Raw genomic sequence first — 24,786 nt, 5'->3', positions numbered from 1 at the left:
TGAGTCCAATGCGGGACCTACAGTCTCTGTCACAGGTGGGACAGATGGTGGTTGAAGGGACGGGTGGGTGGGGTGCTTGGGTTGACGTGCGCTCCTTGTGCTTGGCTTCCGCTTGCTCCCAGCTAAGAGACTCGAGGTGTTCGGCACCTTCCCAGATGCTTCTCCTCCACTTTGTGCGGTCTTGGGCCAGGGATTCCCAGGTGTCGGTGGGGATGTTGCACTTTTTCAAGGAGGCTTAGAGGGTGTCCTTGAAGCATTTCCTCTGCCCACCTGGGGCTCTCTTGCCGTTTTGGAGCTCCAAGTAGAGCGCTTGTTTTGGGAGTCTCGTATCGGGCATGCGGACGATGTGACCCGTCCATCGGAGCTGATCAAGCATGGACAAAGCTTCGATGCTGGGGATGTTGGCCTGAGCAAGAACACTGACATTGGTGCGCCTATCCTGCCAATGGATTTGCAGAATCTTGCGGAGGCAGCGTTGGTGGTACCTCTCCAGTGCTTTGAGGTGCCTGCTGTACATGGTCCATGTCTCTGAGGCATACAGGAGGGCGGGTATTACTACTGCTCTGTAGATCATGAGCTTGGTGCCGGGTTTGAGGTCTTGGTCTTCAAAAACTCTCTTCTTCAGGCGACCGAAGGCTGCACTAGCACACTGAAGGCAGAGTTGGACTTCATCATCGAGGTCTGCCCTTGTTGACAGTAGGCTCCCGAGGTATGGAAAGTGGTCCACCTTGTCCAAGGTTTTGTCATGGATTTTGATAATCAGGGGGAAGTAGTGTGTGGCGGGGGCAGGTTGGTAGAGGACCTTTGTCTTACGGATGTTTAGTGTAAGGCCCATGCCCTCATACGCTTTGGTGAAGGTGTTGACGATGGTTTGGAGTTCGACCTCCGAGTGAGCGCAGACGCAAGCGTTGTCTGCATACTGTAATTCGACGAGAGAGGATGGGACGACCTTGGATCTGGACTGGAGGCGACGGAGGTTGAACAGTTTCCCATTTGTTCTGTAAATTAGCTCCACTCCAGCGGGGAGCTTACTGAGGGTGAGATGGAGCATTGCCGCATGGAAGATTGAGAAGAGCGTTGGTGCGATTACAGCCTTGCTTGACCCTGGTCCATACATGAATTGGGTCTGTGGCTGAACCGTTGGTCAGGATCATGGCTTGCATGTCGTCGTGAAGCAGGCGGAGGGTGGTGACAAACTTTTGAGGGCAGCCGAATTTGAGGACACTCCATAATCCCTCACAGTTGACAGTGTCAAAGGCCTTTATGAGGTCAAAGAAGGCCATGTACAGCGGTTGGTGCTGTTCCCTGTATTTCTCCTGTAATTGGCGCGCGGTGAAGATCATGTCCATTGTGCCCCTTAGTGGGCGGAATCCGCATTGCGACTCTGGGAGGAGCTCTTCAGCCACTGGGAGAAGGCGATTGAGGAGGATTCTTGCGATGACTTTCCCTGTGGCAGACAGCAGGGAAACTCCTCTATAATTACCGCAATCGGGCTTGTCACCTTTCTTGAAGATGGTCACAATTACGGCATCTCTGAGATCCCCTGTCATGCTCTCCTCCTTCCAGATAAGAGAAATGAGTTCATGAATTCGCACCAATAGTGCTTCTCCACCATGCTTTAGTGCCTCGGCAGGGATTCCATCTGCTCCTGAGGTCTTGTTCTTCAGTTGTCGGATGGCCTTTCAACCTCATGCTGGGCTGGGATGGAGTTGAAGACACTCTCGTCGAAGACAGAGACTCGGTTAAGGAGATCTTCGAAGTGCTCCTTCCAGCGGGCACTGACTGCGCACCCTGTCCTTGATGAGTACCTCTCCATTCTTGGCCCGCAGTGGGGTAGGACCTTGGGTGCTTGGGCTGTAGGCAGTCTTGACTGTGCTAAATAATCCACACACGCCGTGATTGTCGGCTAGCTGCTGGATCTCCTGCGCTTTCTCCACCCACCACCTGTTCTTTAGGTCGCGAGTTTTTTGTTGGACCTCGGCCTTCAGGCGTCTTTTTTTTAATTAATTGATGGGATGTGGGTGTCGCTGGCTAGGCCTGCATTTAGTGCCCATCCCTAATTGCCCTTGAGAAGATGGTGGTGAGTCGCCTTCTTGAACCGCTGCAGTCCATATGGTGTAGGTACACCCACAACGCTGTTAGGAAGGGAGTTCCAGGATTTTGGCCCAGCGACAGTGAAGGAATGGCGATACAGGTCCAAGTCAGGATGGTGTGTGGCTTGGAGTGGAACTTGTAGGTGGTGATGTTCCCATGCGTCTGCTGCCCTTGTCCTTCTAAGTGGTAGAGGTCGCGGGTTTGGAAGGTGGTGTTGAAGGAGCTTTGGCGAGTTGCTGCAGTGCATCTTGTAGATGGTACACACTGCAGCCACAGTGCGCCGGTGGTGGAGGGAGTGAATGTTGAAGGTGGTGGATGGAGTGCCAATCAAGCGGGCTGCTTTATCCTGAATGGTGTCGAGCTTCTTGAGTGTTGATGGAGCTGCACTCATCCAGGCAAGTGGAGAGTATTCCATCACACTCCTGACGTGCCTTGTAGATGGTGGAAAGGCTTTGGGCAGTGTTCTGCCCTCGCAACGCGTTTCTCTGCAGAGCTAGACAGATAGCGAACAACTCGATATCTTCCAATAAAATCACAAGGCTTGACTTTTCTTGTAACACTTTACTGAACGATTCTAATTGTAAAACTGAAATACAACACAGAAATGGAAGCACACATTAGTATACAGGCGCATAACTGATATGTATACACAGATTTAGGTACGCCTGAGCAACACAGTACATTTAGTAAACTGGGAGGCATTCTCTTTAAATTAGCCCTGTACATAGTGTATGAAAATACAGCTACTAGTTAATCAGCTAGGCAGAGAAAAGTTACAACTAAACATTTTCTACAACATACAGTGCACATTAATCATCCATAGCATTCTAAAATACTTACAGACAAACAATTTCCAAGACTCAAGCATGGGGATAATACAACTGCCCAGAGCCTGTGCTGCTGTAGGAGCACCGTGGTGTAGGTCTGTGTCCCAGCGAGGGCTCCACGAGGACTACGTAGCAGTCCTGTGGGGAGCGTGATGACCTCATCACGCTCGGTAGCGTTGTCCGCGCTTGGGGCGTCACATGATGCGCGTGGTCGCGTTTCTGGCCGTGGAGGCCGAAGTCGGGAGCGGGAGCTGGAGGCCAGGCTGAGCCGATGCTTGCCGCGGGAGCGGAAGATCGCGTCGCTCCCGGCGGCTGGTAGATGCGGCCAAAGACGCTAGGCCGGGCTGTGCCGGCAGCCTTTCTGGAAGGCCGAGTCGGGCCGGCAGCCACCTCACGCACGTCACGTCGTACGTGCCGTGACGTCAGCACGCTACGTTGTACGTGACGTGACGTCAGCACGCTAAGGCGCGTCTTAAAGGGGCAATGGCCCTAAAAGGTAAGTTAAAGGGGCAACGGCCCCAACAGGTAGGTTATACATATATAAGTAAGTTAAATACATACAGTGAGGTTAAGTTAGAGGGAGAGGCAGCACACTCCCCGCTTGGTACAATTCCATTGTACCACTACAGATACAAAATAAACCTGAAGAAAACGTCCTTTGGCTGCAACATACTCAGAGTTCGTTCTCTAGGTTACTTCAGAAAGGAGGATCTCTGAGACTGGCCTCAGAAACACTTTGATAGGCCCCTCCTTGACAATCTTCACCTCCACCTTGCGGACCCTCTTGTCCCTGGTCGGCAGAGTTTTGACAACCAGGCCCACTGGCCATTCATTTCTGCGTGCTTGGCTGTCTTTCAGCAAGACAACGTCTCTCACTTTGACGTTTGGCTTGTCTTCTGTCCATTTCCTACGGCTCTGTAGGGTGGACAAATACTCTCCTCTTTGCTTGGGGAATGTCTGTCCCTCTTCAAGACATTTGAATTCCTCCTTGAAGACATCATGCTGGACAGAGCGAATGATCACACCTTTGGCTTGTGATGGCTCACTTGTGCTGGATACTTCTTTAGAACATTTCCATCCTTTGCGTTCTATGTTGTCCGAATTCCCCTTGAAGGATGCTGCTACATGAATGAGTCGGGCTGTGGTTCGGCAGAGTGTTCTCCAGCTTGAGAATCGCTCGAAGCTTTGTGAGCCCAACTGAGATTCTGAGGCTTTGGTGACCAGGGTCGTAACTTCAGGCCGAATCTCGGTATCAGCTTCAGGCTCCACAAGGGTGAAGGGATTGGACTCAGGAGTCTCCTCTGTGTTGACATTAGACAGGAAAGAGGGGCCCGAGAACCAACTGCTTTGCTGTAGGTGTGCTGCTGGTATAGACCTGGTAGCATGGTCTGCAGGGTTCAGGTCCGTGGGGACATAGCACCACTGGTCAGGGTGAGTGGATCGTCTGATACGAGTCACCCAGTTGGAAACATACACGTAAAACCTTCTTGTGGAGTTGTGGATGTAACCAAGTACAATCTTGCTGTCCGTGAAGAACTTGACGGCGCCCACATCGATGTCAATCTTGTCTCTGATCAACTGTAGGTTCCATTTTGCTTCTTTTTCAGGGAGGAGTGGAGCATCCCACTCACTCTGATCCGATGAGAGTTCCCGTACAAATGCTTTTCCTTGCATTGTTATGGGAGCTACGAACCCCAAAGGGTCGTACAAACTGTTGACTGTGGACAGGATGTCTCTCCGTGTGAATGGCCTTTCTTCACGGGACACCAGGAATGTGACGCTGTCTGTTTCCAGGTTCCAGGAGAGCCCCAGGCTCCGTTGAAGGGGGGGAGGATCCACTCCAAGGTGCAAATCCTTCAGATCCTTGGCACGGTCCTCTGCAGGGAAGGCTTCCATCACCTGTCCACTGTTCGATGCTACCTTGTGTAGTCTCAGGTTGGGCTCTTTCCATGACCAACAACTTTCAGGACGGCCATCTAACTCCAGAAGGCCCGAACTCAACAACTCTCGGCGGATAAGGCACCCAGCGAGGTCCTGTGTACCCTGTGGCTCGGGTGAGGACTGCTTGGCTGGATTGGCCGAGTGCTGTGGAGGTCTCTGTAGGTAAGTCTTGCTTGTTTCTTCTCCTTTAAGCTCAGTGTCTCCAAAAACAGGCTGTTTGCTACTGTGTTGAGTAGCTGGTTCTGCGTTGAGATAGTTGGATGTTTCCTTGGAGAACAATTTGGAGTGTTGTTGGACACACTCACTTGTACGTTGCACTGGACTGAGGGGCTGTCCCAGAACATATGTTTCCTGGCTGGGCTCCCCGCCTTTGTTCTCCTCACCTTCTTCATAAGCTGCGGCTTTAGCTTTAGCGGCAGCTCTCTGGCTTTGGAGAATGTGGAGACTGGCAGCGAGGTCAGCTCTCTGCTTCATAACCCTAGCTTCTTTTTCAGCAAGGGCCAATTGAGCCTGGGCAGCTTTTGCCTTGGCACGTGCTTTGGCGGCTGCAGAAGCTGTCGATGACGACGGTCTGCTGGACTGCCGAGATGATCTAGTGGATACTTTAGAGGACTGTGCTGTCTGCTTCATCACACTAGCGTCGAGGTCAGCTCTCTGCTTCATCACACTAGCGTCGAGGTCGGCTCTCTGCTTCATAAGGTCAGCTTTCTGCTTCATCATACTAGCTTCGAGGTCGGCTCTCTGCTTCATAAGGTCAGCTTCTTTTTCAGCGAAGGACAATTGAGCCTGGGCAGCTTTTGCCTTGGCACGTGCTTTGGCGGCTGCAGAAGCTGTCGATGACGACGGTCTGCTGGACCGCCGAGATGACCTAGGGGATACTTTAGAGGGCTGTGACTTGGCATCGTTTGCTAGGAGAGGCTCATGCTTCTCGCTTGACTGGTCGACGTCCTCTAGGGTATATTGTTTTCCTGAGCGTAGACTCATGGTAGCTGAGTGGTATCTTCCTGCGCTTGAGCCCGCTGTGCTGTTGTCTTTTTACTGTTCTGCCCTCGCAACGCGTTTCTCTGCAGAGCTAGACAGATAGCGAACAACTCGATATCTTCCAATAAAATCACAAGGCTTGACTTTTCTTGTAACACTTTACTGAACGATTCTAATTGTAAAACTGAAATACAACACAGAAATGGAAGCACACATTAGTATACAGGCGCATAACTGATATGTATACACAGATTTAGGTACGCCTGAGCAACACAGTACATTTAGTAAACTGGGAGGCATTCTCTTTAAATTAGCCCTGTACATAGTGTATGAAAATACAGCTACTAGTTAATCAGCTAGGCAGAGAAAAGTTACAACTAAACATTTTCTACAACATACAGTGCACATTAATCATCCATAGCATTCTAAAATACTTACAGACAAACAATTTCCAAGACTCAAGCATGGGGATAATACAACTGCCCAGAGCCTGTGCTGCTGTAGGAGCACCGTGGTGTAGGTCTGTGTCCCAGCGAGGGCTCCACGAGGACTACGTAGCAGTCCTGTGGGGAGCGTGATGACCTCATCACGCTCGGTAGCGTTGTCCGCGCTTGGGGCGTCACATGATGCGCGTGGTCGCGTTTCTGGCCGTGGAGGCCGAAGTCGGGAGCGGGAGCTGGAGGCCAGGCTGAGCCGATGCTTGCCGCGGGAGCGGAAGATCGCGTCGCTCCCGGCGGCTGGTAGATGCGGCCAAAGACGCTAGGCCGGGCTGTGCCGGCAGCCTTTCTGGAAGGCCGAGTCGGGCCGGCAGCCACCTCACGCACGTCACGTCGTACGTGCCGTGACGTCAGCACGCTACGTTGTACGTGACGTGACGTCAGCACGCTAAGGCGCGTCTTAAAGGGGCAATGGCCCTAAAAGGTAAGTTAAAGGGGCAACGGCCCCAACAGGTAGGTTATACATATATAAGTAAGTTAAATACATACAGTGAGGTTAAGTTAGAGGGAGAGGCAGCACAGGCAGTGAGGAGGTGAGACACTCGCTGCAGAATTCCCAGCCTCTGGCCTGCTCTTGTAGCCACAGTGTTTATATGGCTGGTCCAGTTCAGTTTCTGATCAATGTAGAGCTACTTTCTTACTCTCTAGTTCTGTTGCTGTTTCCAGATCAGGAATGCCTTGTGCTTGTGGCTCATTAGCTCCTGGATCTCCTGGTCGTTCTCGTCAAACCAGTCTTGGTGTTTCCTGGTCGAGTGACCGAGCGTCTCTTCACAGGTGCCGATTACGGAGGCCTTGAGTGCAGACAAGGCGCTGTGGACACTCTGTGTCTCTGCATCACTGGGAGTCGTCAGGTTGGGTGTGAGGCGCAGGCTGAATAGGGCTTTCTTAGCAGGGTCTTTGAGTGCTCCAGCATTGATTTTCCTGCGGCATTGTTTCTGTTGCCGCCACAGTTTTGGGGCTACATTGATGGAGATGACAGAGTGGATTAGGCGGTGGTCTGTCCAGCAGCCGTCAGCTCCTGTCATGGCGCGGGTGATGAGGACGTACTTGCGGTTCCTCACCCGGATGATGACGTATCCAGCAGATGCCACTGCTTGGAGCAAGGGTGCTGCCATGAAGCCTTGTACTTGTCTCTCTGCCGGAACAAGGTTTTGGTTATGACAAGGCCATGTTCTAAGCATTTCGTCAGGAGGAGGGTACCGTTGGAGTTGGCTTTCCCTACCCCCTCTCTGCCAATCACACCTCCCAGAGGTCTGTGTACCTTCCAACTCCAACGTTAAAGTCGCCCAGGAGGATCAGCTTGTCGCCCGTTGGGACTCGGGACAGGGATTGTTCGAGGCTGGAGTAGAATTCCTCTTTGGTTTCGTCTGTGGCTTCCAGTGTTGGGGCGTACGCACTGATGACCGGAGCACACTGGTCCCGGGCTAGGGTGAGCCAAAGAGTCATGAGGCGCTCATAGAAACAAAGAAACATAGAAGATAGGAGCAGGAGTAGGCCATTCGGCCCCTCGAGCCTGCTCCGCCATTCAATGAGATCATGGCTGATCATCCAAATTCAGTACCCTGTTCCTGCTTTCTCCCCATATCCCTTGATCCCTTTAGCCTTAAGAAATATATCTATCTCCTTCTTGAATATATTTAATGAACTGTCCTCCACTGCCCTCTGTGGCAGAGAATTCCACAGGTTCACCACTCTCTGGGTGAAGAAATTCCTCCTCATTTCAGTCCTAAATGGCTTACCCCTTATCCTTAGACTGCGACCCCTGGTTCTGGACGCCCCGACCATCGGAAACATCCTTCCTGCATCTAGTCTGTCCAGGCCTGACAGAATTTTATAGGTTTCGATGAGATCCCCTCTCAATCTTCTAAACTCCAGTGAGTATAAGCCCAGTCGACACAATCTCTCCTCATACGTCATTCCTGCCATCCCAGGTATCAGCCTGGTGAATCTTCGCTGCACTCCTTCCATGGCAAGAACGTCCTTCCTCAGATAAGGCGACCAAAACTGCACACAATACTCAAGGTGTCGTCTCACCAAGGCCCTGTACAATTGCAGCAAGACATCCTTGTTCCTGTACTCGAACCCTCTTGCTACGAAGGCCAACATACCATTTGCCTTCTTAACCACCTGTTGCACCTGCATGCTTACCTTCAGCGACTGGTGCACAAGAACACCCAGGTCTCTTTGCACTTCCCCTTCTCCCAATCTATTGCCATTCAAATAATAATCTGCCTTCCTGTTTTTGCCAGCAAAGTGGATAACCTCACATTTATCAACATTATAGTGCATTTGCCATGCTTCTGCCCAATCACCCAACCTGTCCAAATCGTACTGGAGTTTCACAACATCCTCCTCACAGCATACCCTCCCACCCAGCTTTGTGTTGTCTGCAAATTTGGAGATATTACATCCAATTCCCTCATCCAAATCATTAATATATATTGTGAACAGCTGGGGTCCTAGGACCGATCCTTGCGGTACCCCACTAGTCACTGCCTGCCACTTGGAAAAACAGCCATTTATTCCAACTCTTTGCTTTCTATCCGCCAACCAGTTCTCTATCCAAGTCAATACCTTGCCCCCAATCCAATGTGCCTTAATTTTGCACGCTAATCTCTTTTGCGGGACCTTATCTAAAGCCTTCTGAAAATCCAAATACACCACATCCACTGGTTCTCCCTTATCTATTTTACCAGTTACATCCTCAAAAAATTCCAGTAGATTAGTCAAGCATGATTTACCTTTTGTAAATCCATGTTGAATTTGTCCGATCCGGTCAATGCTTTCCAAGTGCTCTGCTATTACATCTTTTATAATGGACTCTAGCATTTTCCCCACTACCGATGTCAGGCTTACCGGTCTATAATTCCCCGCTTTTTCTCTACCATGTTTTTTGAATAGTGAAACATTAGCTACCCTCCAATCCATGGGTACTGTTCCAGAGTCTATCGAGTTCTGGAAGATGACCAGCAATGCATCTACTATTTCTAGGGCCACTTCCTTAAGTACCCTAGGATGTAGATTATCAGGCCCTGGGGATTTATCGCCCTTCAGTCTCATCAATTTTCCTAACACCATTTCCCTACAAATACTGATTTCTTTCAGTTCCACCCTTTCATCAGACCCTATGTTCCCCGGCATCTCTGGGAGGTTATTTGTGTCCTCCTTTGTGAAGACAGAGCCAAAATATGTATTTAGTTGGCCTGCCATTTCTTTGTTCCCCATTATAAATTCCCCTGATTCTGACTGCAAGGGACCTACGCTTGACTTCACCAATCTTTTTCTCTTCACATATCTATAAAAGCTTTTAGTCAGTTTTTATGTTCCCTGCAAGCTTACTCTCATATTCTATTTTCCCCTTCTTAATTAATCCCTTTCTCCTCCTTTGTTGAATCCTAAACTGCTCCCAATCCTCAGGATTATTGCTTTTTCTGGCCAATTTATATGTTCTCTCCTTGGATCTTATGCTATCCCTAATTTCCCTTGTTAGCCACGATTGAGTCACCTTTTTTGTTTTATTTTTATGCCAAATTGGGATGAACAAATTCTGTAGTTCATCCATTCGGTCTTTGAATGTTTGCCATTGTCTATCCACCGTCAACCCTTTGAGTGACATTTCCCAATCAATCCTACCCAACTCACGCCTCAGACCATCGTAGTTTCCTTTATTTAAATTTAGGACCCTAGTCTCTGAGTCAACTACTTCATTCTCCATCTTAATGAAGAATTCGATCATATTATGATCGCTCCGACCCAAGGGGCCTCGTACAACAAGATTGCTAATTAATCCTTTCTCGTTGCATAATACCCAGTCTAAGATGGCCTGATCTCTGGTTGGTTCCTCGACATATTGGTCCAGGAAACCATCCTGTAAACACTCCAGGAATTCCTCCTCCACAGTATTGTTACTAATTTGGTTAGCCCAATCTATATGTAGATTAAAGTCACCCATGATGACTGCTGTGCCCTTATTGCACGCTTCTTTAATTTCCCTTTTAATGACATCCCCAACCTCTATTACTGTTTGGAGGTCTATATACCACTCCCACTATGTTTCAGTTTCAGTCAGGAACTGATCGCAGTTTGACACCAATCTCTGATTTGACAGCACAGTTCCAGCATTCGCCGTTCTTCCTGACTCTAAACACAGTTGTAAAGGAGCCTTCTGTTCCGTGCCTAGGAACTCTGGACCATGGAAGAGAGCGGCTGGGACACATTTCTTACAGGCCTCAAGATTACCCGCATGGGGACTTTGCTATCAGTGAAGAGAGACGAGAAAGACCAAAGCGCCATTTGCCCCTCTCAGTGTGGCCCTGAAGGACTGTGTCCAGGCTGAAGTGCTGTTCCTGCCGTACGATCCTCCCCCAGATTGTCCTTTCTGAGCTCCAGCCAGGTGATGCTAAACACTCAGGTGGGAAAGACAAAAATCTACAAAAATGCATTGAAAACAAAGCTGATTTATTTGACACATATCCAGAATATTAAACTCCAGCCCAGTTATAGGGGTCATTAACATCATGAGAAATAAACCCCAACTGTCAGAATGAACATGGTTCAGTCCTAGATTTGATTAACAGCAGCAATAACAGCAGAATCAAACCCCTGCAGACTTGTGAACTCGCTGGTGTCTCAGCAGGGTGGATGAGTGAGCGAATCCCTTCCCACACACGGAGCAGGTGAACGGCCAATCCCCAGTGTGAGTGCGTTCATGTTGTATCAGTTTCCTTTTGCTTTTAAAGCTCTTCTCACATTCAGAACATATAAAAGGTCTCTTATCAGTGTGAACAAGTTGATGATCAGTGAGGTGGGATGACTGAGTGAATCCCTTCCCACACTCAGAGCAGGTGAACGGCCGCTCCCCAGTGTGGGTGCGCTGGTGCACAGTGAGTTCAGATGATTGCCTGAACCAGTCCCGCAGTGAGAGCACCTGAATGGTCTCTCGTCAGTGTGAACACATTGATGGCGCATCAGTTCCCCAGAACTTTTATAGCACTTCCCACAGTCCAGGCATTTAAAAGGTCTCTTGTCAGTGTGAACTCGCTGGTGTTTCAGCAGGTTGGATGAATCAGTGAATCCCATCCCACACACGGAGCAGGTGAACGGCCTCTCCCCAGTGTGAGTGCGCTGGTGTACAGTGAGTTCAGATGATCGCCTGAACCCAGTCCCGCAGTGAGAGCACCTGAACGGTCTCTCATCAGTGTGAACACGTTGATGGAATGTCAGTTCCCTGGAACTTTTATAGCACTTCCCGCAGTCCGAGCATTTAAAATGTCTCTCGTCAGTGTGAACTCGCTGGTGTGTCAGCAGGTTGGATGACTGAGTGAATCTCTTCCCACACTCGGAGCAGGTGAACGGCCTCTCCCCAGTGTGAGTGCGTTGGTGTCTCAGCAGACGACTTGCACTTTTAAAGCTCAGTTCACACTTAGAACATTTAAAAGGTTTCTTATCAGAGTGAACAAGCTGGTGTTTCCGCAGGGTGGATGACTGAGTGAATCTCTTCCCACACACGGAGCAGGTGAATGGCCTCTCCCCAGTGTGAACTCGCTGGTGTCTCAGCAGTGTGGATGAATGAGTGAATCCATTTCCACACACGGAGCAGGAAAACGGTTTCTCTCCAGTGTGAACTCGCTGATGTCTGATCAGGTAGGATGAGTGAGTGAATCCCTTCCCACACGTGGAGCAGGTGAACGGCCTCTCCCCGGTGTGACTGCGTCGATGAGTTTCTAGGTAGGATGGGCAACGGAATCCCTTTCCACAGTCCCCACATTTCCACGGTTTCTTCGTGGTGTGGGTGTCCTTGTGTCCCTCCAGGTTGGACGATCAGTTGAAGCCTCGTCCACACACACAACACGTGTATGGTTTCTCCCCGCTGTGAATGGTGCGATGTTTTTTCTGGCCGTGTAACTGGTTCAAGCTCTTTCCACAGTCAGTGCACTGGAACATTCTCACTCGGGTGTGTGTGTCTCGGTGCTTTACCAGTCGGTGTTTGAAATCTTTTCCCACAGACAGAACAGAGCAAAAGGCCGATGATATTCAGGTCCCGATGAATGGAGTGACTCTGTCAGATCTTGTTGTGATGTTTGGTTTGAGTTTCCTGTCTGTAAATCCTCCCCTTCTAATACCCTGTAAAAGGAGTTTACAAAAGTCATCACTGTAAGTACAGGATAGAAATTCAGAACAGAAAATTCTAGTTTCTATGGAACATTCTTTCCTCTCTTGTTCCCCCAAAGCTGTAAATCCCCATCCCGCACACTCTCCCTCCTCCCTGTGCTGAAATCCAAACCCATCGCACCATCTCCAACATTTCTTTCCTCCACTCCCAGTTTTCCCCCTCCCTCTACTCTGGTTGGGTTCAGTTCTCCACCCGCTGTGTGGAGAGTTAGAATAAAATCAATAAGTCAATGATGGTCCCTCCTGATCACTGGGACCCTGAAGTCCCGCCCACTCCCTGTTCCTGTACGAAGATGGCCGCACATGCGCCGTGCAGCAGGGGGAACAGGTCTGTCTTTCCTCCACTAAGATGGCAGCGCCTAACCCGGGCCTGTCACCGAGAAAAAGCCTCACAGCTGCCGTCCGGTAGAACACATTTGGCTGCTGGACCTCATTCGGGCCTGAGGCCGTTCTCCAACTTTATAAACCCTGCGGCGCGGCCTACCCACAGTTTATTAATAGAAGATAGGAGCAGGAGTAGGCCTTTCAGCCCCTCGAGCCTGCTCCGCCATTCAATGCGATCATGGCTGATCATCCAAGTTCAGTACCCGGTCCCTGCTTTCTCCCCATACCCCTTGATCACTTTAGCCTTAAGAAATATATCCAACTCCTTCTTGAATATATTTAATGAATTGGCCTCTACTGCCTTCTGTGGTAGAGAATTCCACAGGTTCACCACTCTCTGGGTGAAGAAATTCCTCCTCATTTCTGTCCTAAATGGCTTACCCCTTATCCTTAGACTGTGACCCCTGGTTCTAGACTCCCCGACCATCGGGAACATCCTTCCTGCATCTAGTCTGTCCAGTCCGGTCAGAATTTTATAAGTTTCAATGAGATCCCCTCTCATTCTTCTAAACTCCAGCGAGTACAAGCCCAATCGTCCCAATCTCTCCTCATACATCATTCTTGCCATCCCAGGTATCAGTCTGGTGAATCTTCGCTGAACTCCTTCCATGGCAAGAACATCCTTCCTCAGATAAGGCGACCAAAACTGCACACAATACTCAAGATGTGGTCTCACCAAGGCCCTGTACAACTGCAGCAAGACGCCCTTGTTCCTGTACTCAAACCCTCTCGCTACGAAAGCCAACATACCATATGGCTCGAGTCCGGAAGGCTGTAAAGTGTCTAATCGGAAGATGAGGTGCTGTTCCTCGAGTTTACGGTGAGCTTCCGTGGAACAATGCAAGAGGCCGAGGACGGTGAGGTCTGAGTGGGAGTGGTGCGGTGAATTAAAATCTCCCGATCCCGCTCCCGCCGACCTGCAGCTCCGCCCGGCGATCATGCGAGGCTTTCTTTGTAAAGTCGGTGAAGGACACGTGACCTGGGCCCATGGCCTGATTGACTGGAGCTTCCGACCAATAGGGAGCGAGCGGGGTGGGGCTAGAGGATCGAGCCGGCGGCGGGTCCTCCAACCAATCAAGGAGCCCTAGGGGCGGGACTAGCGCCGGCTGATTGTCTGATCCGCAGGGCAGCGAGTTTCTCCAGTCCCTTGTACGATAGCAAAATACTGCAGATGCTGGAAATCCGAAATAACAACAGAAAATGCTGGAAAAACTCAGCAGGCCAGGCAACATCCGTGGAGAGAAAATAGAGTCAACATTTCGGGTGAAAACCCTTTGTCAAGACTAAAGAAGCACAGGGAATGAAATAGATTAAGAGGCCAGGCTGGGAGAAAACAAAAGAGAATAAGCGACATTAAGAGGTATTCAAAACGAGACGAGATGGTGATAGGACTAGTGGAGACAAAAGACAGCTCTAGATTAGGTGTGAAATGTTCTGGCAGAATGGGAGACAGCTGCCATGTGGGAGAGAGAGAACAAAAAGGAAAGGGGGGGGGGGAAAACCAAAACAAAGGTGTGGATAAAAAATATAAGTAAAAATGTAATAGGGGCTGAGGTTATGATCTGAAATTGTTGAACTCGATATTGAGTCCGGAAGGCTGTAAAGTGTCTAATCAGAAGATGAGGTGCTGTTCCTCAAGTTTACGGTGAGCTTCCGTGGAACAATGCAAGAGCCCGAGTACAGTGAGGTCTGAGTGGGAATGGGGTGGTGAATTAAAATGACAGGCGACCAGAAGCTCGGGGTCACCCTTACGGACTGAACGGAGGTGTTCCGCAAAGTGGTCACCCAATCTGCGTTTGGTCTCCCCAATGTAGAGACGACCACATCGTGAGCAGCGAATACAGTATACTAGATTGCAAGAAGTACAAGTAAATCGCTGTTTCACCTGGAAGGGGTGTTTGGGGCCCTGGACAGTGGGAAGGGGGGAGGTACAAGGGCAGGTGTTACATCTCCTGCGCTTGTACAGGAAGGTGCCAGGCGATGGGGAAGGGGTGCTGGGGGTGATAGAGGAGTGGACTAGGGTGTCTCGGAGGGAGCGGTCCCTATGGACTCCTGAAAGGGGAGGGGAGGGGAAGATACGTTTGGTGGTGGGATCACTTTGGAGGTGGCGGAAATGGCGGAGGATGATCCGTTGAGTGTGGAGGCTGGTGGGGTGAAAGGTGAGGACAAGGGGAACCCTTTCGTGGTTCCGGGAGGGAGGGGCAGGGGTGAGGGCAGAAGTGTGGGAGATAGAACGGACACGGTCGAGGGCTGTGTCAGCCACGGTAGAGGGGAATCCTCGGTTGAGGAAAAAAGGAAGACATGTCAAAAGCACTGGTGTGGAAGGTGGCATCGTCGGAGCAGGTGCCGTGGAGACGGAGAAACTGGGAGAATGGAATAGAGTCCTTACAGGAGGCGGGGTGGGAGGAAGTGTAGTCCAGGTAGCTGTGGGAGTCAGTGGGCTTGTAGTGAATGTTGGTCAATAACCAATCCCCAGAGATGGAGACGAAGAAGTCGAGGAAGGGAAGGGAAGAGTCAGAGATGGACCATGTGAAGGTGAGGGAAGGGTGGAAATTGGAGGCAAAGTGAATGAAATTGTCTAGTTCAGGGCAAGAGCAGGAAACGGCACCGATACAGTCTTCAATGTACCGGAAAAAGAGGTGAGGGAGGAGACCCGAGTAGGACTGGAACAAAGAGTGTTCCACATATCCCATGAAAAGGCAGGCATAGCTGGGACCCATGCGGGTACCCATAGCAACACCTTTGATTTGGAGGAAATGAGTGGACTCAAAGGAGAAGTTGTTCAATGTGAGAACAAGTTCAGGGCCCGGGGCCAGGGGAGGCTGTGGGCCTTTATTCCCCTTATTGGACACAAGGCTCTTTGTCTCACAACACACTGGCTCAGGTTTTAATAGAGACTTTTTAAGTTCATAAATAAAAGCAGATAAACCTGGATGCTTCTGAAGAATAAACTTTTTAATATTTGGGAGTAAAAGTACAAGTTTTTTCTTCCCTCTGGGGAATTTATTATTAGTTTCATGAAACAACAACAACCACTTGTATTTATAAAGCGCCTTTAATGTAGTAAAACATCCCAAGGCTCTTCACAGGATCGTTGTAAAACAAAAATTGACACCGAGCCACATAAGGAGATATTCGGACAGATGACCAAAAACTTGGTCAAAGAAGTAGGTTTTAAGGAGCATCTTAAAGAAGGAGAGAGAGGTGGAGAGATGGAGAGGTTTAGGGAAGGAATTCCAGAGCTTAGGGCCCAGGCAACTGAACGCACGGCCGCCAATGGTGGAGCGATTAAAATCGGGGATGCTCAAGAGGGCAGAATTAGAGGAGCGCAGATATCTCGGATGGTTGTAGGGGCTGAAAGAAATTACAGGGATAGGGAGGGGCGAGGCCACGGAGGGATTTGAAAACAAGAATGAGAGTTTTAAGAATGAGACACTTGAGGAAAAAGAGGGAGTGGGGGAGGGACAAGCCCTTATGGGACAGGGTCGTTAATTCTGTTCTGCGAGTTACTGGGACAGACTGTATCTCCCCCTCTCCTCCACACAGGGATTTGTGGTAGTTAAAGGAACAGTGATTCTCCTTGTTTTGCGAGATTGTAATTAAAGGGACACTACTCAGAGACGGCTGCGAACTTTTAGTGTCGCCAGCCTTTCTAAAACATCTTCCTTTCTTTGAAGATCTGTGTGAACTCGCTGGTGACTCAGCAGGTTGGATGAACTCTGAAACCTCTTTGCACAGTCAGAACATTTAAAGGGTCTCTCATCGTTCTGGGGCAGGAGGGATCTGGTTAACAGTGATCACAATATCAGTAGGTTTAAAGTAGTTATGGAAAGGGACAAAGAAAAATCAACGGTGAAAATACCCAGCTGGAAGAGAGCCAATTTCAGTGATTTGAGAAAGGATCGAGCACAGGTGGACTGGAAACAAAGATTGTCCAGGAAAACAGTGAATGACCAATGGCAGGCCTTCAGGGCTGAGATAGTTCGGGTACAAACCAAGCATATTCCCATAAGGAGGAAAGATGGGCCATTCAAAGCTAGAGCTCCCGATGAGAAAGGATATGGAGGTTAAAATAAAACAGAAAAAGGAGGTTTACAACAAATGTCAGGTACAGAATACAGTCAAAAACCAGGCAGAATACAGAGAGTGCGGGGGAAAATGAAACAGGATATAAGAAGGGCAAAGAGACAATATGAAAAAAGATTAGGGGATAACATAAAAGAGAACCCAAAAATCTTCTATAAACACATGAAAAGTAAAAGGATAGTTAAAGGAATGGTGGGGCCGATTAGCGGGGCTCATCATAAGAACATAAGAAATAGGAGCAGGAGTCGGCCATTTGGCCCCTCGAGCCTGCTCTGCCATTTAATGAGATCATGGCTGATCTGATCTTGGGCTCAGCTCCATTTCCCTGCCCGCTTCCCATAACCCATCACTCCCTTATTGGTCAAAAATCTGTCTATCTCCACCTTAAATGTATTCAATGACCCCGCCTCCACAGCTCTCTGGGGCAGAGAACTCCACAGATTTACAACCCTCTGAGAGAAGAAATTCCTCCTCATCTCAGTTCTAAAAGGGCGACCCTTTATTCTGAAACTATGCCCCCGAGTTCTAGATTTCCCCACGAGGGGAAACTTCCTCTCCGCATCTACCTTGTCGAGCCCCTCAGTATCTTATATGTTTCAATAAGATCACCTCTCATTCTTCTAAACTCCAATGAGTATAGGCCCAACCTGCTCAACCTTTCTTCATAAGTCAACCCTTTCATCTCCGGAGTCAACCTCGTGAATCGTCTCTGAACTGCCTCCAATGCAAGTATATCCCTCCTTAAATAAGGAGACCAAAACTGTACGCAGTACTCCAGGTGTGGTCTCACCAATACCCTGTACAGTTGTAGCAGGATTTCCCTGCTTTTATACTCCAACCCCCTTACAATAAAGGCCAACATTTCATTTGCCTTCCTGATTACTTGCTGTACCTGCATGCTAACTTTTTGTGTTTCATGAACAAGGACCCCCAGGTCCCTCTGTACTGCAGCATTTTGTAATCTTTCCCCATTTATTTAAATAATAATTTGCTTTTTTAAATTTTTCTTACATTTTGCCAATCTGAAAATGACCCATTTATCCCGACTCTCTGTTTTCTGTTAGTTAGCCAATCCTCTATCCATGCTAATATATTACCCCCAACCCCGTGAGCTCTTATCGTGTGCAGTAACCTTTTATGTGGCACCTTAGCGAATGCCTTCTGGAAATCCAAATGCACCACATCCACTGGTTCCCCTTTATCCACCCTGCTCGTTACATCCTCAAAGAACTCCAGCAAATTTGTCAACGTGATTTCCCTTTCATAAAACCATGCTGACTCTGCTTGACTGTATTATGATCACACGGAGGCAGAGGACGTGGCTGAGGTACTGAATGAGTACTTAGCATCTGTCTTCACAAAAGAGGATGAATTTAATGTCGCAGTAGAGGAGGGGGGAGTAGAGAAATTGGATAAAAATGGATAGAAAGGAGGTGCTCAATAGGTTGTCACTCAAAGTTAACAAGTCACCCGGTCCAGATGCGATGCATCCTAGATTGCTGAGGGAAGTTAGGGTGGAGATAGCAGAAGCTCCGACCACAATCTTTCAATCTCCCTCAGATATATGGGAGTGGTGCCAGAGGACTGGAGAATTGCAAATGTTACACCCCTGTTTAAAAAAGGGGAGAGGGATAAACCTGGTAACTACAGGCCAATCAGTCTAATGTCAGTGGTGCGTGAACGACTAGAGACCATTGTCAAGGACAAAATTAATTCTCACTTGGAGAAGCATGGGTTAATAAGGCAGCCAGTACGGATTTGTTAAAGGTAAATCGTGTCTGACTAACCTGATTGAGTTCTTTGATGAAGTAACAGAGGGTTGATGAAGGTAGTGCAGTAGATGTTTTATATATATGGACTTTCAAAAGTACCACATAAGAGACTTGCTCTCTCAGGTGGACGTATACAATTCTATGGCACTATTTTGAATAAGAGCAGGGGAGTTATCCCTAGTGTCCTAGCCAATGTGTTTATCCCTCAATCAACATAACAAAAAACATAGATAATCTGGTCATTATCAGATTGCTGTTTGTGGGAGCCTGCTGTGCGCTAATTGGCTGCTGTGTTTCGTACATTACAACAGTGGCTACACTTCAAAAGTAGTTCATGGGCTGTAAAGCACTTTGGGACGTCCGGTGGTGGTGAAAGGCGCTCTATAAATGCAAGTCTTTCTTTCTTCACTGGTCTCACCAGCGACCTCTTATAGAAACATAGAAGATAGGAGCAGGAGTAGGCCATTCGGCCCCTCGAGCCTGCTCCGCCATTCAATGAGATCATGGCTGGTCATCCAAATTCAGTACCCTGTCCCCGCCTTCTCCCCATATCCCTTGATCCCTTTAGCCTTAAAAAACACATCTAACTCCTTCTTGAATATATTTAATGAACTGGCCTCCACCGCCCTCTGTGGTAGAGAATTCCACAGGTTCACCACTCTCTGGGTGAAGAAATTCCTCCTCACCTCTGTCCTAAATGGCTTACCCCTTATCCTTAGACTGTGACCCCTGGTTCTGGACTCCCCGACCATCGGGAACATCCTTCCTGCATCTAGTCTGTCCAGTCCTGTCAGAATTTTATAAGTTTCAATGAGATCACCTCTCATTCTTCTAAACTCCAGCGAGTACAAGCCCAATCGACCCAATCGCTCCTCATACATCATTCCTGCCATCCCAGGTATCAGCCTGGTGAATCTTCGCTGAACTCCTTCCATGGCAAGAACATCCTTCCTCAGGTAAGGCGACCAAAACTGCACACAATACTCAAGGTGTGGTCTCACCAAGGCCCTGTACAATTGCAGCAAGACATCCTTGCTCCTGTACTCGAATCCTCACGCTATGAAGGCCAACATACCATTTGCCTTCTTAACCACCTGCTGCACCTGCATGCTTACCTTCAGCGACTGGTGCACAAGGACACCCAGGTCTCATTGCAATTCCCCTTCTCCCAATCTACTGCTGTTCAGATAATAATCTGCCTTCCTGCTTTTGCCACCAAAGTGGATAACCTCACATTTATCCACATTATATTGCATCTGCCATGCATCTGCCCAATCACCCAACCTGTGCAAATTATACTGGAGTTTCTCGGCATCCTCCTCACAGCACACACGCCCACCCAGCTTTATGTCATCTGCAAACTTGGAGATATTACATCTAGTTCCCTTGTCTAGATCATTAATATATATTGTGAACAGCTGGGGTCCAAGGACTGATCCCTGTGGTACCCCATTAGTCACTGCCTGCCACTCGGAAAAAGACCCGTTTATTCCAACTCTTTGCTTTCTGTCTGCCAACCAGTTCTCTATCCAAGTCAATACCTTGCCCCCAATCCCATGTGCCTTAACTTTACATGCTAATCTCTTATGCGGGACCTTATCGAAAGCCTTCTGAAAGTCCAAATACACCACATCCACTGGTTCTCCCTTATCTATTCTGCCAGATACATCCTCAAAAAATTCCAGTAGATTAGTCGAGCACGATTTACCTTTTGTAAATCCATGTTGACTTTGTCCAATCCTGTCAATGTTTTCCAAGTGCTCTGCTATTACATCTTTGATAATGGACTCCAGCATTTTCCCCACTATTGATGTCAGGCTTATCGGTCTATAATTCCCCGTATTCACTCTACCACCTTTTTTGAACAGTGGGGTAACATTAGCTACTCTCCAATCCATGGGAACTGTTCCAGAGTCTATAGAATTTTGGAAGATGACCAGTAATGCATCTACTATTTCTAGGGCCACTTCCATAAGTACCCTAGGATGTAGATTATCAGGCCCTGGGGATTTATCGGCCTTCAATCCCGTCAATTTCCCTAACACCATTTCCCTACAAATACTGATTTCATTCAGTTCCTCCCTCTAATTAGACCCTATGTTCCCCGACATCTCTGGGAGGTTATTTGTGTCCTCCTTTGTGAAGACAGAAACAAAGTATGTATTTAATTGGACTGCCATTTCTTTGTTCCCCATTATAAATTCCCCTGATTCTGACTGCAAGGGAGCTACGCTTGACTTCACCAATCTTTTTCTCTTCACTTATCTATAGAAGCTTTAACAGTCAGTTATTATGTTCCCCAGAAGCTTACTCTCATACTCTATTTCCCCCCTCTTAATTAATCCCTTTGTCCTCCTTTGCTGAATCCTGAACTGCTCCCTATCCTCAGGTTTGCTGCTTTTTCTGGCCAATTTATATGTCCTCTCCATGGATCTTATGCAAACTCTAATTTCCTTTGTTAGCCACAGTTGAGTCACCTTTTTTGATTTATTTTTATGCCAAACAGGGATGAACAAATTCTGCAGTTCATCCATGCGATCTTTAAATGTTTGCCATTGCCTAGCCACCATCAACCCTTTAAGTAACGTTCCCCAATCCATCCTAGCCAACTCGCGCCACATACCATCATAGTTTCCTTTATTTAAATTCAGGACCCATGTCTCTGAGTCAAATACTTCACTCTCCATCTTAATGAAGAATTCTATCATATTATGATCGCTCCGCCCCAAGGGACCTCGCACAACAAGATTGCTAATTAATCGTTTCTCATTTCACAATACCCAGTCTAAGATGGCCTGATCTCTAGTTGGTTCCTCGACATATTGGTCCAGGAAACCATCCCGTATACACTCCAGGAATTCCTCCTCCACAGTATTGTTGCTAATTTGGTTAGCCCAATCTATATGTAGATTAAAGTCACCCATGATAACTGCTGTGCCCTTATTGCACGCGTCTCCAATTTCCCATTTAATGCCATCCCCAACCTTAGCATTACTGTTTGGGGGCCTGTATACAACTCCCACTAACGTTTTCTGCCCCATGGTATTTCTCAGCACTACCCATACAGATTCCATATCATCAGAGCTAATATCCTTCTTTACTATTGTGTTATTCTCCTCTTTAACCAGCAATGCTACCCACCTCCTTTTCCTTTTTGCCTGTCTTTCCTGAATATTGAATACCCCTGGATGTTGAATTCCCAGCCTTGGTCACCCTGGAGCCATGTCTCCATAATTCCAATTATATCATATCCGTTTACATCTATTTGCACAGCTTATTCATCCACCTTATTACCAATGCTCCTCGCATTGAGACACATCTGGCTGATGGCTGATTGACAGCTTGGCTCCGTGTCCAGCTCCGATGGACGGGTCACACTGTCCGCATGCCCGATACGAGACTCCCAGAACAAGTGCTCTACTTGGAGCTCCGGCACGGCAAGAGAGCCCCAGGTGGGCAGAGGAAACGCTTCAAGGACACCCTCAAAGCCTCCTTGAAAAAGTGTAACATCCCCACCGACACCTGGGAATCCCTGGCCCAAGACCGCACAAAGTGGAGGAGAAGTATCCGGGAAGGTGCCGAACACCTCGAGTCTCTTCGCCGGGAGTAAGCAGAAGCCAAGCGCAGGCAGCGCAAGGAGCACACGTCAACCCAAGCACCCCACCCACCCGCCCCTTCAACCACCGTCTGCCCCACCTGTGACAGAGACTGTAGGTCCCACACTGGACTCATCAGTCACCTGAGAACTCATTGTTAGTGGAAACGTCATCCTCAATCCCCAGGGACTGAGGAGGATTAACAGCGAGAGTCCACGCATGTACACGCGGGTCGGCAGTTTGGGCTGAGTCCGGCACAGCGACTCCCGGTCACCAAGGGTAATAACCGCGCATGCCCAGAGGAGACCAAACCACCTCCCCCACTCGGAGCTGCGCCTGCGCACTCGGATCCTGTCGGACGGAGTCGACGCGGGGCATTCCGGGGAAAGGCCTTGGTGTCAGTTACAGAGTCGCGATCGATGACGCAAAGCGAGTTTTCTCCGCTCCGATTGGGTGGAGAATCGCGCGGGGTGGGGGGGGGAGGGGTGGATCGGGAGAGAATAAAGAGAAATATTCCGCGAGGCCCCGGACCGAGCGGCATCAGTTGGATGGAGCACGTGATCTCCTCGGGGACACTTGACTCGGGCCCGCGGCCTGATTGACGGGAGCTTCCAACCAATAGGGAGCGAGCGGGGCGGGGCTGGAGGAGCGAGCCGGCGGCGGGTCCTCCAACCAATCAGGGAGCCCGAGGGGCGAGACCAGCGCCGGCTGATTGTCTGATCCGCAGGGCAGCGAGTTTCTCCAGTCCCTTGTTCAGGGCCCGGGGCCAGGGGAGGCTGTGGGCCTTTATTCCCCTTATTGGACACAAGGCTTTTTGTCTCACAACACACTGCCTCAGGTTTTAATAGAGACTTGTTAAATTCATGAATAAAAGCAGATAAACCCCATGCTTCTGTGGCACAAACTTTCTAATATTTTATAGAATCATAGAATGGTTACAGCACAGAAGGAGGCCATTTGGCCCGTCGAGCCTGTGCCGGCTCTCTGCAAGATCACTTCAGCGAGTCCCACTCCCCGCCCTTTCCCCGTAACCCTGCAAATTTCTTTCCTTCAGATACTTATCCAATTCTCTTTTTAACGCCGTGATTGAATCTGCGTCCACCACCCTTTCAGGCAGTGCATTCTTCTGCCAATCACTTTAAATCTGTGTCCTCTGGTTCTCGACCCTTCCGTCAATGGGAACAGTTTCTCTCTATCTACTCTGTCTAGAACCCTCATGATTTTGAACACCTCCATCAAATCTCCTCTCAACCTTCTCTGCTCTAAGGAGAACAACCCCAGCTTCTCCAGTCTATTCACGTAACTGAAGTCCCTCAGCCCTGGAACCATTCTTGTAAATCTTTTCTGCACCCTCTCTAAGGCCTCACATCCTTCCTAAAGTGCGGTGCCCAGAACTGGACACATTACTCCAGTTGAGGCCGAACCAGTGTTTTATAAAGGTTCATCATAACTTCCTTGCTTTTGGACTCTATGCCTCTATTTATAAAGCCCAGGATCCGGTATGCTTTTTTAACCGCTTTCTCAACCTGCCCTGCCACCTTCAATGATTTGTGCACACATACCCCCAGGTCTCTCTGTTCATGCACCCACTTTAGGATTGTACCCTTTAGTTTATATTACCTCTCCTCGTTCTTCCTACCAAAATGTGTCACTTCGCACTTTTCTGCGTTAAATTTTATCTGCCATGTGTCCGCCCATTCCACCAGCCTGTCTATGTCCTCTTGAAGTCAATCACTATCCTCCCCACTGATCACTATACTTCAAAGTTTTGTGTCAGCTGAAAATTTTGAAATTGTGCCCTGTACACCCAAGTCTAAGTCATTAATATATATCAAGAAAAGCAGTGGTCCTAGTGCCGACCCCTGGGGAACACCACTGTGTACCTTCCTCCAGTCCGAGAAACAACTGTTCACCACTACTAACATAGAAACATAGAAGATAGGAGCAGGAGTAGGCCATTCGGCCCCTCTAGCCTGCTCCGCCATTCAATGCGATTATGGCTGATCATCCAAGTTCAGTACCCGGTCCCTGCTTTCTCCCCATACCCCTTGATCCCTTTAGCCTTAAGAAATATATCCAACTCCTTCTTGAATATATTTAATGAATTGGCCTCTACTGCCTTCTGTGGTAGAGAATTCCACAGGTTCACCACTCTCTGGGTGAAGAAATTCCTCCTCATTTCTGTCCTAAAAGGCCTACCCCTTATCCTTAGACTGTGACCCCTGGTCCTGGATTCCCCGACCATCGGGAACATCCTCCCTGCATCTAGTCTGTCCAGTCCTGCCAGAATTTTGTAAGTTTCAATGAGATCCCCTCTCATTCTTCTAAACTCCAGCGAGTACAAGCCCAATCGTCCCAATCTCTCCTCATACGTCATTCCTGCCATCCCAGGTATCAGCCTGGTGAATCTTCGCTGAACTCCTTCCATGGCAAGAAT

General features: G+C 48.8%; 1 protein-coding gene and 1 pseudogene across 1 annotated transcript; both read right to left on the bottom strand.

Moving 5' to 3' along the window:
- Positions 1-4,597: 4,597 nt before the first annotated feature.
- LOC147119013 (uncharacterized) lies at positions 4,598-6,853 on the bottom strand. Its single transcript, XM_085984009.1, has 3 exons — positions 6,282-6,853; positions 4,641-6,027; positions 4,598-4,606 (listed from the first exon to the last, which is right to left on the bottom strand). The coding sequence occupies exons 2-3, from the start codon at positions 5,844-5,846 to the stop codon at positions 4,598-4,600; spliced, it is 1,215 nt and encodes a 404-aa protein (XP_085840135.1). The 5' UTR covers positions 5,847-6,027; positions 6,282-6,853.
- A 4,203-nt stretch (positions 6,854-11,056) lies between these two features.
- The window catches only part of LOC147119012 (uncharacterized), a 37,714-nt pseudogene continuing 23,984 nt past the window's right edge, over positions 11,057-24,786 (bottom strand).

The sequence above is a fragment of the Somniosus microcephalus genome, chromosome 4 (assembly GCF_052327205.1).
Source record: "Somniosus microcephalus isolate GS21.2 chromosome 4, FLI_Smic_1.0, whole genome shotgun sequence".
Classification (NCBI taxonomy): Eukaryota; Metazoa; Chordata; class Chondrichthyes; order Squaliformes; family Somniosidae; genus Somniosus; species Somniosus microcephalus.
This window is presented reverse-complemented; position numbering and strand designations above follow the sequence as displayed.